At 38.6% G+C, this 20,277-nt stretch overlaps 1 protein-coding gene across 1 annotated transcript in view; it reads right to left on the bottom strand.

The window, feature by feature from the left end:
• Nucleotides 1-20,277, bottom strand: part of CLN5 (CLN5 intracellular trafficking protein) — a 220,823-nt gene that overhangs the window by 72,215 nt on the left and 128,331 nt on the right. The window contains exon 3 of the mRNA XM_044072902.1: nt 19,124-19,349. Within this exon, the coding sequence (XP_043928837.1) occupies nt 19,124-19,349 (226 nt within the window). The remainder of the gene's footprint in view (nt 1-19,123; nt 19,350-20,277) is intronic.

Genomic DNA, 20,277 nt, shown 5'->3' with positions numbered 1-20,277 from the left:
ATGAAATCAATAATCAATTATTTTTAATAATATCAACAATCTCATAGGCATTGGTTCCAAATGTAATAATAAAGGCTTTATCATAACACGTGGTTACTGCCTGCTTATTTACTAACCTATTACTAGATCTATTTTGGTTTCCTTGTTAGGTCACAGAAGTAGGGGTGTGTAAAAAACACTATTCCTCTTGTCACATACTTCAAGTAGGTCTAAAAGATAACCCCTCCTTAAAAACATACTAAGTAGTATACCAATGTCTTCTTGGAACACTAAATCATCTGTGATCATCCAAGCTAGTCTTACCAATTGGCCTTTCACCACAGCCTTCTTTTGGAAGGATGGGTGCCAACTATCATAATGAAGATAATAATTTGAAAACAATCGTCCTATGAATATTAGAAAGAAAATTATTTACATAATCCTTAACTAGCTGAATGTTTAAATATGTTATGCTATCTTTATCTACCGAGTATGTACATTTTAAAAATGAAGTACTACCATTTATCAGTTCCACAAACTCAACTAACTTCTCCATGGAATCAACCCACACAATATAAATTTTGAACATCTATGGTAACCAGCAAACTTTCACCAAAAATCAATATTAGTTAATCTAGTTAAAATATCCAGGAATCCCTATATATTTGCTCAACTTTACTCACTGAAGATTTTAATAAGCCATCCAAATACTTAGCTATATAAAAACTTTTTAAGGTTTTACCAGCATCAACTATTGGCCTTAATGGTGGGGGATAGTATGTTCTTATGTATTTTTGTATTCCAAAATACTTACCACCACTGGATATTTGTTACTTAAATAGTTGTAGACATCACCCTTTATTTGTCCTTGCATAAGTTATTGTCATTTAACATAGCATCAATTTTACTGTATGTAATGTTAAGTTCAGCCCTGAAATCTCACTATAAGATCTGTAAACAACAACAGTTCCAGCATTTTGCTGATATAATCATTTGTATCCATAATGCAAATCCTGCCATCCTTATCGGGCTTCATAATTCTAATACCAATTATTGGAACATAAGTCAAATAAAATATTCTTCTTTCCTACTGAGATTCGTGATTTTACTATAATCCTTTTTCTATAAAAGGTTCCTACTAAATTACTTTTTTCACACATTTTTCATAAATTAATAATTATTTAAAGTATGGTTAAAACACTTGGTTTTCTAAACACACTTCTTCACTGCAGGCCATTATTACCACTGTTCTTAGAATCAAAACCAAAGTGACAACTTTAATTTCCTAATAAATAATTTCACAGGATCACTCACACATCTCTGCCACATCATTTTTAGCAGGCACGAACTCAGGCCCTTACTCAATAAATCAGCGTGGTGCTGCCAGAGAAATTAAAACTGAATAATCATAATTGTATACTTTTTTAATTCTTGTTACTTCTTAACCATATCTCCTTTCCTCTTATTTCCACCCTACTTTTAAATTCCATTTTAATTTTATCCGACTCCCTAGTTATATTTTCAGAAGTTCTATATTCCCTAATAGCACTTGAATAATTTCCACTACCCATTCCCAAATACCTCTTTCAACAAATAGGTGTGAAAGCTTTTGCCAGTGTCTCATTTTTATTTCATTACCCTGTGTTTTATTTTAGTCATTATTGGTGCATGATTTGGAACAGTTATTGGGTGTGTATCAAAACCTTCGACAAATACACATGTTCCTGTGAAATGTAAATCTCCACCATCTTGGGGAATAATATGTAAATTCACCCAAATTCCCAATACTGAATTTGTATCTTCCCATGTCAAACATTTTCATAAACTTCTTTAAAAAAACTACCCTCCTTGTTATATTTCCCTTCCTGCCCCCTGACACATCTTCCCTAAGGTAAATCAAATTCCAGTCCCCACCTATAAGTAATATTCCTCTTGTTGAAAGCTGATTATTTTTGCCCAGTATTTTCCCTTAGCTCTCTATTATAGCAGTTTTCAGTGGAATATAAATAGGGAGTTGGGAGGTGGCCTATCGGTTTGTGTGTTTGCTCATGTGCTCACAAGGTGCAGGGTTTGAGTCTCACAAGGGATAATTGGCTAGGCTTAAAATGGTCGCAAGGGTAGTTAGCTTAGTACTAACCTATGAACCCATGCCAGTGTAATCCTCCTCCCTCAGTAGCCCCTCAGTACTACAAATCTACCTTATTATTGTCTTTTTTTCCTCCTTATATTGCTATTGGAGCCCTCTGTACTATGTACCTCTCTTCATTTGCCACAGGTATTCTGCTGAATAACCATCCTGAAAACCTTTTTATCAAATTCACATGTTCATTTCTTTACAGTGTGTTTCCTGTAGCATAGCTATTTGCACTCTACATTTTTAATACAGTTCACTACTCTTTTCTATTTTGATTTATCTGTGATACCATTAATGTTTAAAGAGTTTATAAAAGGAATCATATTCTTTTGAGGGATTATTATTCTCAAGTTTGATGTATAACAAAACAGTTCTATAGTAGTTTTTTTGTGTACAAGCACTGTTTGTGTGGTGTGGTAATCTTTTATACAACTGTTTTTTTTTCATCCATTTTTATGTCACCTACATCTTTGCTTGCTTTTTTTTTATTTGAAACCAAACAATAAAACAAACACACACACACACACACACACATACAATACTCATAAACCTACTAAAACTTAATAATACAACAAAAGTGCATCTTCAAATATTGAAGTTGTAGCTCCTTAATAGGAACATAAGTTCCAAACTGACAGCCACACAGATAGACTCGAGCTAAACAGAAAGAAAGCTTATCCATGCTAAGACGCATAGTAGAACCTGTGATTCTATTAAGTGCTGCCTGGTTTTGCCTTATCTTTATAGCTCTCCCAGCTGGGAAACACTTGAATGGTTTCAGAAAACATTTTCTCCAAGCCATTACTCTTTATCAGATTGTTTGCTAGTGACTTAAGAACCAGATACAGGTCTGTTTGCTAGAAAACAGCAGCTTATAATAATCAATATTCTTTTTCATTTACTTACTTTCTGTCCAAACTTATTACTATATAAAGCTAACACAGTCGTTCCACTATGCATGAATGAGAAAAAGCACACTTTTTCTTTTGTCATACTCTTTTAACCAGATCCTCTTTTTTTACATTGCAGTCCCTACAAGGAGAAAGAGAGAAGGGAGAAAGAAACAAAAAGAATAAACAGAAGCACTGATTTACATGAGCATCCAAGAACCTGATATAAAAATTCCAACAAGCATTGAAGGGACTGTTGAAGATAAAATTCTTCTCCCAGTAGGCCATGACAAGATTTGCAAAACTCGGAGCACGCCCTGTTCCCACTGCTAAAAAAGTTTGTTGTTTAAATAATTGGCCATTGGAAAAAAATATAATTATTTGACAAAACTAAATCCATTACTGTTATGATAGTATTAACATTGTTTGTGTCCAAATCACCTATGTCAAATAAAATATATTCTAGCTATCCCAATCCATCTTTATGAGGGATAACAATATAAATTTTGAACATCTATGGTAACCAGCAAACTTTCACCAAAAAATCAATATTAGTTAATCTAGTTAAAATATCCCAGGAATCCCTATATATTTGCTCAACTTTACTCACTGAAGATTTTAATAAGCCATCCAAATACTTAGCTATATAAAACTTTTTGCTTCTACTAGCATCAACTATTGGCCTTAATGGTGGGGGATAGAGGTTCTTATGTATTTTTGGTATTCCAAAAATACTTACCACCACTGGATATTTGTTACTTAAATAGTTGTAGACATCACCCTTTATTTGTCCTTGCATAAGCATATCATTTAACATAGCATCAATTTTACTGTATGCAATGTTAAGTTCAGCCCTGGAAATCTCACTATACGCATCTGTAAACAACAGTTCCAGCATTTTGCTGATATAATCATTTGTATCCATAATGCAAATCCTGCCATCCTTATCGGGCTTCATAATTCTAATACCACCATTGGAACATAAGTCAAATAAAATATTCTCTTCTTCCTTACTGAGATTCGTATTTTTACTATAACTTTTTCTATAAAAGGTTCCACAAATTACTTTTTCACACATTTTTTCATAAATTAATAATTATTTAAAGGCGGGTTAAAAACACTTGGTTTTCTAAACACACTTTCCACCTTCGTGTACATACCACTGTTCTTAGAATCAAACCAAAGTGACAACTTTAATTTCCTAATAAATAATTTCAGATCAATTAATATCTCTGCCACATCATTTTTTTAGCAGGCACGGAACTCAGGCCCTTACTCAATAAATCAGCGTGTGCCACAGAGAAATTAAAACTGGAATAATCATAAATTGTATACTTTTTTTAATTCTTGTTACTTCTTAACCATATCTCCTTTCCTCTTATTTCCACCCTACTTTTAAATTCCATTTTAATTTTATCCGACTCCCTAGTTATATTTTCAGAAGTTCCTATCTTCTCTAATAGCACTTGAATAATTTCCACTACCCATTCCCAAATACCTCTCTTTTCAACAAATAAGTGCGAAAGTGCCAGTGTCTCATTTTTATTTCATTACCCTGTGTTTTTATTTTAGTCATTATTGGTGCATGATCTGAAACAGTTATTGGGTGTGTATCAAAACCTTCGATTAAATACACATGTTCCTGTGAAATGTAAATTCTGTCTAGCCTAGCTCTGTTTTTGTATCTTGGGGAATAATATGTAAATTCACTCCAAATTCCCAATACTGAATTTGTATCTTCCATGTCAAACATTTTCATAAACTTCTTTAAAAAAAACTACCCTCCTTTATTATATTTCCCTTTCCTGGCCCCCCTGACACATCTTCTCTGTTGCAAATCAAATTCCAGTCCCCACCTATAAGTAATATTCCTTGTTGAAAGCTGATTATTTTGTCCAGTATTTTCCTTAGCTCTATTATAGCAGTTTTCAGTGGATTATAAATAGGGAGTTGGGAGGGTGGCCTAATGGTTTAGGTGTTTGCCTTACAAACACAAGGTGCAGGGTTTGAGTCTCACAAGGGATAATTGGCTAGGCTTAAAATGGCTCGCAAGGGTAGTTAGCTTAGTACTAACCTATGAACCTATGCCAGTGTAATCCTCCTCCCTTGCCAGTAGCCCCTTAGTACTACAAATCTACCATTATTGTCTTTTTTCCTCTTATATTGCTATTGGAGCTCCTCTTGCAATTATGTACTCCTCTCTTCATTTGCCACAGGTATTCTGCTGAATAACCATCCTGAAAACCTTTCTTTATCAAATTCACATGTTCATTTCTTTACAAGTGTGTTTCCTGTAGCATAGCTATTTGCACTCTACATTTTTAATACAGTTCACTACTCTTTCTATTTTGGATTTATCTGTGATACCATTAATGTTTAAAGAGTTTATAAAAAGAATCATATTCTTGAGGGATTATTATTCTCATGTTTGATGTATAACAACTAGTGTCTAGTTCCAGTTTTTGTGTTACAAGCATGCACTGTTTGGTGGGTTAATCTTTTATAAAACTGTTTTTTGTCATCTCCATTTGAGCCTATGTCACATCTTGCAGAACTTTTTGTTTTATTGAAAACCCTCAAATAAACACACACACACACACACACACACACAATACCCTCATAAAACCTACTAACTTAACAATAATACACAAAATTAAGTGCATCTTCAAATATTGAAGTTGTAGCTCCTTAATAGGAACATAAGTTCCAAACTGACAGCCACACAGACAGACTCGAGCTAAACAGAAAGAAAGCTTATCCATGCTAAGACGCATAGTAGAACCTGTGATTTTATTAAGTGCTGCCTGGTTTTGCCTTATCTTTATAGCTCTCCCAGCTGGGAAACACTTGAATGGTTTCAGAAAACATTTTTTTCCAAGCCATTACTCTTTATCAGATTGTTTGCTAGTGACTTAAGAACCAGATACAGGTCTGTTTACTAGAAAACAGCAGCTTATAATAATCAATATTCTTTTTCATTTACTTGCTTTCTGTCAAAACTTATTACTATATAAAGCTAACAAAGTCGTTCCACTATGCATGAATGAGAAAAAGCACACTTTTTCTTTTGTCATACTCTTTTAACCAGATCCTCTTTTTTACATTGCAGTCCCTACAAGGAGAAAGAGAGAAGAAGGGAGAAAGAAACAAAAAGAATAAACAGAAGCACTGATTTACATGAGCATCCCCATTACACTTAACAATAACTGAAAAAACTTTACTTTATAACATGCAGAGAAAACCATGCACCACTTAAGTAATACTGATAAGAAAAAAATGTTTTTACTTACAAGTTAACCCCCCCTTCTCCTCTTCCCCTCTCGTAAGTATTTTTCCGAACATTATGACATGAAGTAGGGTATATGCTTTAGAGTCCCCTACTTCATGTCATACAAGTTTAATAATGCCCAAACAAGTCCAATATTTCCAGATTTTCTTGTTCTGAGCTGTATCACAAATATTATTGCTTTGTAATCTCACATTTGTCAATTTCCAGGTTACTGATTTTAGTCTCCAAATGTTAATGACATGAAGTAGGGCATATGCTTTAGAGTCCCCTACAAGTTTAACAACGTCCAAGAAAGTCCAATATTTCCAGATTCTTTTGTTCTATTCCTATTCATCTCCATCTCCCAAACCCTGTCTCTGCTTTATCTCCAGTGCACTCTCAATTCATCTAGTCAACTTCTGTGCTTTTTTCACTTTCTCAATCATTTTCTGTTGAAACACTGGGAAAGGTTTCACTGGCACAGTCTTTCTGTGGTCTTTATTACTAGAAGAACAAGAAGCAGAATCTCCTTTTTCACAGCTCACTTTTTGTTGGACAAACTTTTGTTTTTTCTTCCTCAGCATGTACTTCATCAAAAATGTTTTTGTTCCTCCAGGGAAAAATATTTTGAGGATAGCTGGCTACAACAGTTTGAATCTCAGCTTGCTTCCCAGCATACACTATATAATGGAAAAATGTATTCCTCTTCTGCCTGGTGTGCAATGAGTAGTCATTTTCCACAAACACTCTGCTGCCTCCCACTTTTAGTACTTTGTCCTTCAACCATAGTTTTGTCTGAATCAACTCCTGTTGGTAATATTGCATTTTTACTATTAAAAGTTAGCTAGGTTTGGAGTGTACACATGAACTGCCCTTTCAATTAACAGTTCTTGTTATGGAATACCGGCCCAGTTGCTTATTTGTACTTTCATAAAATTAATACAGTCTGTTCCTTTCAGCTTCGCTGGTATAACAGAAAATCCTAAGGTTTTCCCTACTTACTCTGTCCTCTAATTCTATTATTTTTTTGAAACATCTGTTCTTGTACAGCCTCATATTCAGCCAGCATTTTCTTCATTTCATCCTCTGAGTTTTGCAGTTCTGTCACCTTATCTGAAGATCTGTTCAAAGTTTCTTCCACTTTTTCCAGCTTTTTATTGTTTGTGTTGATATACTCCATCAGTGTTTTGTTTACTTTAACCAGGTCTGTGTGCAGCTGCTTTACACTTTCCTCTAGGTTACTGGAAGTCATGTCTGGAACTTCACTGCTTCTTTCTGAACAATTGCAGTACTTTTCCCAGTCTGTGTTTTTCCTCAACATTTGTAGCCGATTTTCCTCCAAGTCCTTTACATTTCTTTTTTCCTGGCATCTAGTCAGTTACTGAAATTTACCCAGAAATCTAGGTCCACTGGCTTTCTCTGCTAAGTTTCTGTTTTCAGACCGGGAGAGACAGAATGAAGTTGTTACTCAGTGTGCAGTCATCTTGTGCAGTCATCTTGGAAGTCCCACCCCCATTATTGACTGAAGTTATTAAATAATGTCCGACATTTGAGTTTCAGACTTCCTCCATCAGAAAATGCATGCTAATATAAAACCTGACCTGTTACTTAGCAACTTTCTAAGTTTATAACAGAATATTTAAATTCTCTCCCTATTTTTTGCCCTTTGTCCAATTAGACTGACAATACAGTATACAAACATTCATTAAATTTTTTATTGCATCACCCACACACTCTTACTCCTTCCTTGTCCAGTAAAGTTGTCCTTCTTCCAGTTCTGGTCATTCCAGCCTTGAGCTCAGGCTCCAGGTTAAAAAAAGAAAAAGAAAAAAAAAAAAGGCTCAAGTCCCAGGTTGTCCTCTATTTCACTCACTGCTCTGATTATAAAGCAGAATACAGTCACTACATGAATCCTTTCAAGTTTCAAAAAGAAATTAAACTTTCTTCTAGATAGCACACCCACAGTTGGCAATTAACCAAAACAAATGAAATAATATTCATTTTGTTCACTGTGGGCCCCAAAGATAAAGCCCTGTTAAGTGCTATCTCTGTATCACCCCCTCCACTTGCCCATCCAATCAGAAGTCTTTGAGGTGGTGCTAGTGGTTCACCCCATATATAAACATAGGGATGAGGTGACACCAAAGCAAGACGATGAGGAAAGGGAGCAGGAGGTACCCTGGGTTTCTTGGATGTGTAGGATGTTTTTGTCATTTCTCCTGGTACCCTTAAGGGAAAATAAATAAAAAAATATATAATTATACATATTTTTTTTAATTAATTTAGCACATATTACACCCTCTGCACAAGAGAATGCCCAGGGTAATTGTCTCTTTTGCTCCACACTTTGTACATAACTGCTGACACAGTTCAAGCAGATACACCTCCTCCAACTCCACTGAGACCCCAGTCAAGATGTCAGCTGCTGTAATATCAGTAAGAGCTGTTGCTCATTAGTTGGTTCAGTAATGGTTAAAAACTTATACGCACTGCTTTAAAAGAAATCTTCAGAATAGTCAGCAAGGGTAAGCTGTTTGTAAGACTTTTAGGTCTACATCCTTTGCTGAAAAAAAAGATGTATTCGGTGTCTGAATAATCCTGCCAAACAGTTGGTAATAACTACAGACAATTAAAATGTTCACTTCACCATATACAAGGGCTATAATGCCTTAATGGCATTATAGCCCTTAGGATTATGTGCTGGATCAAGAGAACCCTAATTGGATTTAGTCGCTTCATTCAAAAGTTTATAATGAAAGCCTTAACTGTTGTTCCTCGAGCTAACATCTTACTCATGCAATGGTTCCCACAGTAGTACTTCTACATCTCTTTCTGGTGATATGCAAAGTATTAAAGGCTGCTTGCAGACTGGCTCCAGGAACACAATTGTTTGTTTCAGCATTTGACTTGCACAAACCAATACTACAGGAGAAAAGAATGGCTAAAGGGCTGCTCCTGTTATGTGTACCTTGTATAAAGCACTAGTTTGAACAATTATTGAATGCAAAACTATACTGCTATTCATATACAGACACTAAGGTATGTATCCTTGAACTGATACAAATTCATGAGCAGGGTTAACAGCATTAGATGTTTTCTGTAATCTTTATCCTTTAACAGAAACCAAAGATTATAGTATAAAATACAGGAGAAGAAAACTTCTATGCATATATTATTATGAATAACCCACAGCTAGAAGCGATGTATGGAATTCAGTTATATATTGGCACGAAATCTAATGCATGTTCATTAGGAAAGTTAGTACTGTGTGCACCCCAGCCTGTACTAAATGTCTGGAAGCATTACATTTATATTCCATCTGTTATAGAATAAGTGGGGAGATGTAATTCAAGCATTCAGCTGTTTACATGGTGAAACAGTTGCCCATAACGTAAACATATTAGTGACCCATGGGAGCTAATACTTGTAAGAATGGTTATTATTGCACACAGACATGGTTAAAACACAGTATATACGTATATGAGGTAGTCAAATCTTTTCTACTGCAAAACTTCCTAAACGGACTAAATTATTTGCAGAAAGCAGCAATGAGTTTTATCCACGTCTGATGTTAGACTTTTTATGAACCATGTGCACATAAACGGGCCTAGTATTCATCTATTGACATACTCTGCAGGAAAACAGACCTGCACTTGAGAATACACTGTATAAGTTTATGTATCAAATTCTGTTTTGTAGGTAATATTTGAACCAAGCTGCAGCTAGGCAAAGTACAGTGTTACACAGCAAGGCTTGACCAGTGCTAAAAAGGCTTCTTTCAGGTCTATAAATACTGTACCAATGAGTCTATAATCATCAGATCATGGTACTATAAATGGGCCTGAAAAAATGCTGTTAATATATTACTACACTGTATTTACTTAGGGATATTAGTTGATTGCTTCAAACTAAGCACTCAAGCGATGTGGCCATAAAGGAAACAGACTAGCTCATAGCTGCTGCATGGCTCTCTGTCTTTGGGACTGGAATGATAAGTATATCTTTACAGATTAGAAGCAGAGAGAGAGAGAGAGACAGAAAGGCATATACATTAAGTAGTTTACAAATATATATACAAGGAAGGGAGCTTTAGGTAAAATTGCTGATGACCATTTACATCAGCTAAGCCCATTTCAAATAGTCTAGATAACTTATTGTTTTTGTAGTTGCAGTGGTTAAGCATAAAGAGATACCATTATGTGGGACGATGATGATGATAAAGTCTCATCTGGACTACTGCACAACTAGTACAGTCCTCATAATGGGGTAACAGCATAGCAGTAGTATGGCCAGCATCCAGGCATCTGGGGTTTGCTCAAAGCCAAAAACAGTTGGCACACAATGGGGTTGTGAGAGGGTTCTGCCACTCACTTCTGTGATTTTTAACCCAAAACTCTGCCCCCCTGTTGGCAGATGCCTTCCATCCCCATCTGAGGTCCACACTTGGGTTATACATAGGGCACAAAACCTTCCCAGCAGATTCTATCAGGGATCGCATATGGGGCACATCTTCCCAAGGGAAAGGTAAGAAGGGTCTGTCTAGTCATTCACGTCCATTGATGGCTTTCCTCTAGTTTCCAACAGCATCCCTTAGTCCATTAAAACAGAAAATGGTACAGTAAATCTAGTAAAAATAATCTAATATCTGTCAATAAGCTTTCACAAACAAACTAGGCTTCAAATACTTCATTGGTGAAGTCAGCTTTGTCGGGAAAAGTTTACTGACGGTTTAGATTTTGTTTTTACTAGATTCAGTGTGATGCTGTCTAATTTTATTAACAATACTTTCACTATGCAACACCTGACTTATGCAACTAGCCATTATTTTACTAGTGTTTTCTATACTTTAGCCATAGCTCTTAATCTCTTTCTGCCAGAATCATGGACAAAGCCAAAAAAAAAAAAAATGGGGAACAACTGCCCAAAAACAGGGAAAGATTTTAAAAATTGCTATTATAAACTTAAAAAGTTGACAGAAAAAGAAGTTATGTACTCACCATAACATTCCATGTGTGTTGTCCATCTTGCCTTCATTCTTCACTGGTTGGTTCTGACCCTCGGCCATATACAAAAGCTTGAAGTCTTCCACTGGCTCGTTGCTGTATCCCTATCCCATCATGCCCTAGAAAAGCTCCCCAGATCTTCTTTGCTGATAACAACAGTTACCCAATGGACTATTTCAACACTTTACAGAAAAATAAAGAAGGTCAGAGAACATTACTTGCCAGGTAACCGCTCAGTCCTCCAGGAGACAAAGGCTGGGAGAAGGAAGGTGGGATGTAAGAATGAAGGTGAGATTCACATCACAAATGGAAAGTTATAATTGAGTACATAACTTCTTTATGTGATGTCCCATCTCTCCTTCATTCTTCACTGGTTGGGACAGCGTCCCTAGCACCATATTTCTCGGGCGGCTCACGGGAGAATATTCTTCAGAACAGTGGACAAAAAAAGAGGCAAGGCCTTGTTCCTGGAGGCCAAATCTACTTTGTAATGAGTGATAAAGGTATGAGGCCTTGACCATGTTGCAGCAGCACAAATGGCATCAATTGGTACTCTAGCATGAAAAGCAGAAGAAGCTACTATGGCTCTCACAGAATAACCCTTGACTTTGCCGGGAAGTTAGATTTGTATGTAAAAGTAATACAATCTGACAGCCATTTTGAAAGTGTGATCTTAGATACAGCAGCATCTTTCTTAGCTTCTGAAAAGAAAACAAATAATTGGTCAGATTTTCTAAGTCCATTGTCCTATGTAAAGTAGGAGCATAATTGTCTATGTACACCCAGTTGGTGTAGCATATATTCTGCCTTGTTGTCCTAGTTGGGGAAAAAAAACTTTGGTAGATCTATGGACTGATTTAAATTAGACTCTGAGCATACTTTTGGTAGGAAGGATGGGTTTGTTTGAAGGGATACTTTGTCTTTGTGGAAAAGCATGTAGAGGGGCTATATCGATAATGCTTGCAGCTCTAAAACCCTTCTAGCAGATGTGATGGCAATCAAAATAATTGTTTTCCATGTCAAGAACTTTAGACCACAGGATGATGCAGGTTCAAAGGGAGGAAGAATCAAACAGGACAAAATAAAGTTTAGGTCCCATGGTGGTAGAGAGGTCTTAATGGGTGGTCTTAACAGAAAAGTGTCCTTCAGGAAGGATTTGCAGAGTCTGTGAGACAGATTTGGGGCTAAATCATTTATATGAAAATTGGATACCGCTGCTAACTGGACTCGAATGGTAGCTGCAGCTGCACCTTCATAAAATAGCTTTGTTAGAAATTCAAGAATAGAACCTATAGGGGCAGAAAAAGGATCAATGTGACTACTTAATGCCCAGGAAGAAAATCTTTTCCATTTGCTCCTGTATAGTTTTCTCATTGAAGCCTTATGAGATGAGATCAAGATATGCTTCACAGAAGGAGAAAGGTTAGGGAACCTGGCTATATTTGGAATTGGAGCAGCCAAGCTCTCCATTTGAGGGTTTGAAGACAGGGGTGGAGTGTTCCCAACGTATGAGTCAGAAGGTCTGGAACTGGGTCCAGAACCCACAGCTCTTTCAGGATATGAGGCCAAAGGAAGGGGAACCAAATTTGATGAGGCCAGTATGGGGCGACGAGAATCAGACTGCTTCCCAATGAGCTGGCTTTCTGAAGAAGTATGAGTATCAAGGGAAAAGGAGGGGAAGGTGTAAAGGAGACCTGGGGGACAATCGTGTACAAGTGCATCCCTTGGTGACTCCCCTGGAGGGAGGATCAGGGCAAAATAGCTTCTGCATTCATGAATGTGGCAAAAAGGTCGCAGCAAGGCTGGCCCCATTTGTGGGAAATCCTCTCCGCTATTTCTTGTTTTAGGGACTACTCTTGAGACATCAGAATCGCTCTGCTGAGTTTGTCTGCTATCGTGCTGGATTTCCCTGGGATGTGCATTGCTATCAGAAAGTGTTGGGAGGAGGTCACCCACTGCCATACTCTTAGGGTCTCTCGAAAAAGGAGGGTAGGACCTGGTTCCTCCTTGTTTGTTTATGTACCAGACAACTGACATGTTGTCTGTCTGTATTGCAATAGTTTCCAGTGGAAGAGAGTCTTGAAGTGCTTGCAACACCAAAAGCACTGCTCTCATCTCTAGGACACTGATGTGCAAATGGGCCTCATGATCCTGCCAAGTGCCTTGGACTGTCCTTCCCAGATAATGCCCCCTCATTTGGGAGGTGCCCATGGTTACTATGGCTAAAGGCTGTGAAAGGACAAAGGGTCAACCTGATGTCATGTGAGTGGAGTGAAGCCATCAGCAAAGGTCTTTTTCGCAGGACTCTGTTATCAGAATTTGGTGAGACATGGGTAGTTTCTGCAATGACCACTGAGTGAACAGTAGCCACTGCAGGATTCTCATGTGCATGTGTGCTAATGGAACTAAGTTTATCGCTGCTGTCATGGTTCCAAAGACTTTCAGAACTGTTCTTGCCTGTACTCTTCTCTTGGAAAGAAGGTTTAAGACTTGATGTCGCAGAACTAAAACTCATTTTGAAGGACGTTTTGCCATCATTTTTGTCGTGTCTAAATATGCCCCTATAAAAACAATACGTTGAGATGGCAACAAGGCAGATTTTTTGTAATGTAACATGATTCCTAGGTGAGAGCAGAGAAGTGATGTGGTGTCTCTTGTTTTTAGTAGTAGATGCTTGGTGGTGGCTGTTAGGAGCCAGTTGTCTATATACGGAAACACTCGGAATCCTAGAAGTCTCAAGTGAGCCATGACCACTGCCATATACTTGGTGAACACTCTGGGGGCTGTAGTGAGAACAAAGGGCATAGCCCGATATTGGTAATGACTGGCTCCCAGCCGAAAGTGCAGATGACTCCTGGATGGCCTGTCCATCTTTATGTGGTAGTACGCATCCTGAAGATCTATAGAGCACATCCAATTATCTTTTCCCAGAAAGAGAAAAATCAACTGCAGTGTTACCATCCGGAACTTTGTCTTTCTTACTGATTCATTTAATCTGCTGAGATCCAAAATGGGCCTCCAGTTCTCTGTTCTCTTTGGCACTAAAAAGAACGTTGAGTAAGTTCCGAATCCTATTTGGTCTGCAGGGACACTTTGGATGACTCTTTAGCAACTTTTGAATTTCTAGAGTTGCCTGTTCCCTCTGACTGGGTGGAATGTTCGGGGTGTTTTTTATGTTTGGGACGGGAAGGGAGAGGGGTACAGAGTAGCCTCTGGATATGATACTTTGTAACCACTTGTCTTTTGTTATTTCCAGACAGGCTTCTTGGTACAAAGATAAGCAACCCCTGACTGCCTCCAGAGATGGACAGACTGGTCTCCCTTCAAGAGTGCTGAAAGGGCTTACCATGAAATTAATCTCTGTCACCCTGATTTTGTGGGCCTCCTCTGCCCAGTGGGCAGCATCTCCCATTACTACTTCCCCCGCTGCCCCTGGGGGAATAGTCACCAAGTTTGCCCTGAAAAACTCACTGGAATTTTTGGAACCACATCTTTCCTCCCTTCTGACCTTTTGGGTAAGGTCTAGAAGGTAGGGAAAAATGGAATCCTATGGCAGAAATGTTTTTTCCTTCTTGCTCACACCTTGTGAGTGTGTCCTTAACTTTTGGCCCGAAGAGGAATGAGTCATCGATGGGGGCATTAACAAAAGTAGACTTAAAGGGTTCCCCAAAGTCACATAAGCACATCTAGGAATGTCTCCTCGGGGAAATTCCTGAACCCACTGCCCTGCTCCCTTCATCTGCTGCATAAGAAATAAGCGTCATGGAGGAGTTTAAGGTGGAAAGCTGAGAGGAAACCTTGGCTGATACCCCTGCAGCTACTGAACCTTTTAGAGTATCTTAACCCCTTTAGGAGATCTCTTTGTAGCCTAGTAAAATGTGTTAGGTAATTCAGCGATCTGAGTGCAAAAGTCGCTGTAGAGAACATGCGCTTTCCGTATCTGTCCATTGTAAGAGACTCCTTGTTCGGTGGATGGACAGACGAGGATGTCTCTGAAAGTTCCTTTTTGGTGGCTGCCACCACAATACCATCCACTAGAATACCCTTAGTAAGAAACTCCCTGTCTGTAGGTGCAGTAATAAATTTGTTTGGCCTCTGAGGAACAGGTTCTACTGAGTCTGGAGACTCCCACACTTTTCAACTGACTAATTGCATGAGCTTGTCGAAAGGTGGAGACACCCAAAGTGGCAGAAGGGGGAGACGGAAAAGCCTTCAGGTATACAGATGCCTCCTCAGAAGGGTTGATGGCCTTTCAACCGCCTCTCTGTTTAAGGATTTCTAGGATGTCAGCAAAGGAGACATCTTCAGAGGGCAACCATGGGGACCCTTCTGACTCATCGAAGTCTGTATCAGAAATTACCGACTCCTCTGGGGAGTCTAAATGTTTCCTCTTGCAAGATCTCTTATGAGGGACCACTTCAGAAGGGTATTCTGGAGAGGTTTCGGAAGAGAGAGGTTCACCCGATGGGGCATCTGGAGGCCTAGGGTCTCCGCGTGTTTGTGGATGGTGTGGTGCCGAGACAGACGCCAATGCCTTTGGGGGAAGAATGTCAGGATCCAAGAGTGGAGCTGTCTGTGGAGACAGCACTCTTGTCATCACCTCGAAAGCCCCCCTCCCCGATCCGATGACACCCCTGGCTCCGAAGAGCCAGAAGTCATCCCCAGAACCAAGGGGGCTGGCTCCAAGGCCGCTATAGGAGCCGAGCTCACCCACGCCAAAGCCCTAAGAGGCAAGTTTGTATCCGACAAATGTCCGAACCGACTCTCCTCCCCGGACTTGACTGGAGAGCATCGGGTCCTAGACTCCTCGAGTTCAGAAGGAACCAAGGATGTTGGAGCAGATGGGCCTAAAGATCCCAGAATAGGTCTTGGCACCGAAGGTTCCACTATGATAGGTTCCAGACATTCCAGATCCGAGGTCAGGTCGGCTCGGAGGAGGAATCGATGTCGAAGGGGAGGTCCTGGTCGCCTCTGAAACCCTCAAGGTTGGAGCCGATAGCGGTTTGGCCAGCATCGGCGTCCTTAAAAGTCTGCACACCACCCCATCCACATCATCATCAGTAAGACTCCTGGAGGACTGAGAGGAGGGGGCAGGAGATCTAACCAGTTGTAGTAGAAGTGATCTTAAAGTAGGGGAGACTGGTACCAATTCTGAGGACCAGCTCCATAATTCAAACTCTATCAGCACCGATACTGAAGGAGCCAATGACAGAGATTTTCTGGGAACAGCAATCTTTGGGTCTGGAGATGCAACTTTGGTCAGCTTTTTTGCTGGCTCTGATTAGCCAGAAGATGACCTTTTTCCAGATTTGTCAGATTTCGATGAAGGAGACTTGTTCAATTTGAAGTGCCTTGATCTTCTAACACTTCAGTGAAGGGGGACTTCAGTAAACCTCTCACTATAGGTTTGTTCTTCCTTTCAAGCAGCACTCTAGAACTGAAAGAGTGGCAAAAGGATTCTTGCAGATGCAAAGCTCCAAGACAGTATACACAAATAGTGTGCCCATCTGTGATGGACATTTTCTGGTTACACTTCACACACTTTTTGAACCCAGAGGGTTTGCTTTCCTTATGTTGCTTAGACATAATCAGTATGCTAACAGACAACAAGTATAAGAAAAGTGTACAAAGTAAACAGTCTAGTACACAAACCAAAGCTATCATTTTACTATATATATATATATATATATATATATATATATATATATATATATACATACATACATATATATATATATATATATATATATATATATATATATATATATATATATATATCAAACCCTTTTTTTGACAACAACAACAAGAAGAAATAACTGTAACAATTACAATAGAAGAAGGGGAAGGGGTGGCAGTTCTCTAACTGAAAACAAAGCTGCCTAGTCAAAAGAGAGGGGGGAGGAAGAAAGGTAGCCCTCTAACTTATATGGGCAGCGGTAGCCCTCTAACTCAAATGAGCTGCTGGTTTAGGTTAGGAAGAAGTAACGGGAGCAACACAGGCCTAGCAAAGAAAAACGATGGCCGGAAGCAAAGCAGAAGAGCAAACTCTTTAAACTAACTAGATAACTACTAAAACACTAATTGTTAACATTTTAAACAGCCAAAACGCCAAGTATATTAATAATAAGTAAAAAAAATTTTCCAACTTAGTCAAAGCGAAAATGGAAGAACCCGATCTGTTTAGTGGCAAATGAGATCTGGGGAACTTTCCTAGCGCATGATGGGATAGGGATACAGCCACGAGCCTGTGGAAGACCTCAAGCTTTTGCATATGGCTGAGTCGGAACCGAGGATTTGTTCTGAACCAACCCGTGAAGAATGAAGGCGAGATAGGACAACATCACATTAACAGGCTTGCATTAGCATGCACTTTCTGACGGCTATGAAGTCTGAAACTCAAATGTCTGTCATTGCTTAATGATTGCAATCCTCAAAGTTTTACTACGAAAAGACCAAAAACATGAATAAAAAATCTGGTAGCTTTATGGGGAGATAATACATTCTTCCTTCTCACTTTATATAATGCTACAATGTAAACAGCATTAGCAAACTGTTAGCAGCAGAAAGGCTTGTGTTCTCTGAAAGCTCAAAATATTCAGCTGTAAAATTTGCGTTGGTCCTGTAAAATATTTAATCAGCCCTAACTTGCATCATTACTCTGGACAGCCAAACAATAAGCAAAGGTCTGTCGTTCTTTGGAGGAGAATGGTTAAAAAATAAAGTTTGTAGTGCAAACTCTGCCAAATCTTTATTCCAAATGGTCAGAAGTGTTCCTGTGTGAATATAATGTACAGAATAGTAGGATGTTTAGCTGGAGTGCATTGTTTTACATTTCTCCAAGTACAGATACTTAAAGGATGTCACCTGTTATTACCAGTGGTTAATATGGATTTCCATTAACTATCACCTTATATGTCTGAACAAACCACTCAACAGATTTACTAGGAAATACTGCCATCTAACTGGAAATGAATGCAAACATATATAAAGTGGAATGCTTTAATCACAATGGTAGAGAAGGAGATGCACAGTTGCTACTAGATCAAGTTCTCCTCCTGAACAGTGAAACAAACTCAGTATCAAGGTGTCTGATACATGTGTTCCTACAGACAGAGATTATATTCAGCAAGAAGAGTAATAGCTGAAGCAATTTTTACATGTGTACCGATGACAATTAAAAATCACCAGAGTGCGCTTTAATTCATAAAGAAACAGTTATTCGGGTCTGCATTTGCTTTAGATTTTAATGACACGGATACTCTGCCCTTAAAATCAGTATGAAAACAGTTTAATAATTCAATGCATTTATCATACATTAACAGCAGTTAGCATTGCTGCCTCACTGTTCTTGGTTGTCTGGTTCAGTTTCCAGCTGAATGTATGTTGTGCGTGTCCTCTCTGTGTCTGCATGGGGATTTGACATACCATTTTATGAACTACTTTCCTATAAACTTCTTGTAGGTAGGTGTGCAGTGTGTGTCCTGCGATGGACTGGAGTCTAGTCCAAAAGTGGTACTCTGCCTTGTGTCCACACCTTGTAAGGACAAGCTCTGGCTCACCTGAGACCCTTAGGATAAAGTGGGTATCACAGAATGAAGCATCACACAGCAATACAATGGAGTCCTCTCAGCAATAAAGATGGGTTTAAACTCAAAAAAAATAGGTTTTAAATTCCCCTTTGAAGGGAAAATCTCTTAAGTTCAGGCTTTATGCCAGCTTCTTCTGCTTTCAAACTTCAGAACAGGTCTTAGAAGCCCCTGTATGATAGTGGTTACAACATCATTACAAAGTAATTATATTCAACGTAGACATTTATATACAGTTCATCAGCACATTTTCTGCGACCTACCATTCATTTCTGCCACTTTCACCAATGTTCCATTTTCTTTCCAGTGTAGATCATCTATGCCTTCAAAGAAGCAGGCAGCACCCTGATTACACCAAAAAGGAGCATCTAGCTCGGGTCTAATATGAGGGAATGTGCAATTGCCAAGCTGGAAGAGTTCGTACCACTCCATTGTGTAATTTTTACCAGTTGCAATGCTTCTGAACCCAACTGCATCATGCATGATTTTCTGCAGGAGAAACAAAATGTGAATGTTTTTTAGCAGTTAATGATGGCTACTTTGCATTCTTGATTTGGCACACAGACACTACTGCAGACCCCAAAAAAAAATAAATAAATAAAAAGATTTCACAAAACTAACAGAATTCACAAAAAGACTTAGAAACACTGTTTGTGTAATGTCAGTTGCAAATATATTATATATATTGCAGTAATATATATGTGCGTGTGTGTGTGTGTGTATATATATGTATGTATATATAAAAATGAGACCACAATAAAGCATTTCAAAACTTTTCCCACCTTTAATGTGACCTATAACCTGTATAATTCAATTGAAAAACAAATCTGTTAGAGGAAAAATACAAAAAATAAAAAATGTACAATAAGCTGGTTGCCTAAGTGTGCACACCCTTAAACTAATAGTTTGTTGAAGCACCTTTTGATTTAATTACAGCATTCAGTCTTCTTGGGTAGGAGTCTATCAGCATGGCCCATCTTGACTTTGCAATATTTGCCCACTCTTCCTTGCAAAAGTGCTCCAAATCTGTCAGATTGTGAGGGCATCTATTATGCACAGACCTCTTCAGGTCACCCCACAGATTTTCTATTGGATTTAGGTCTGGGCTCTGGCTGGGCTATTCCAAAACTTTAATTTTCTTCTGATGAAGCCATTCTTTTGTTGATCCAGATGTGTGCTTGGGGTCATTGTCGTGTTGAAAGGTGAAAGTCCTCTTCAGCTTTCTAGCAGATGCTTGAAGGTTTTGGGCCAAAAGTGACTGGTATTTGGAACTGTTCATAATTCCCTCCACCTTGACTAAATCCCCAGTTCCAGCTAAAGAAAAGCAACCCAAAGCATGACACTGCCATCACCAGGTTTCACCATGGGGATGGTGTTCTTTTGGTGATGCGAAGTGTTGTTTTTGCGCCAAAAGTAC

Source organism: Protopterus annectens, chromosome 5.part1, assembly GCF_019279795.1.
Source record: "Protopterus annectens isolate FY-2018-M chromosome 5.part1, PAN1.0, whole genome shotgun sequence".
In the NCBI taxonomy this organism is placed as follows: Eukaryota; Metazoa; Chordata; order Ceratodontiformes; family Protopteridae; genus Protopterus; species Protopterus annectens.
Note: the sequence above shows the minus strand (reverse complement) of the source record. Positions and strands in the feature narration are given on the sequence as shown.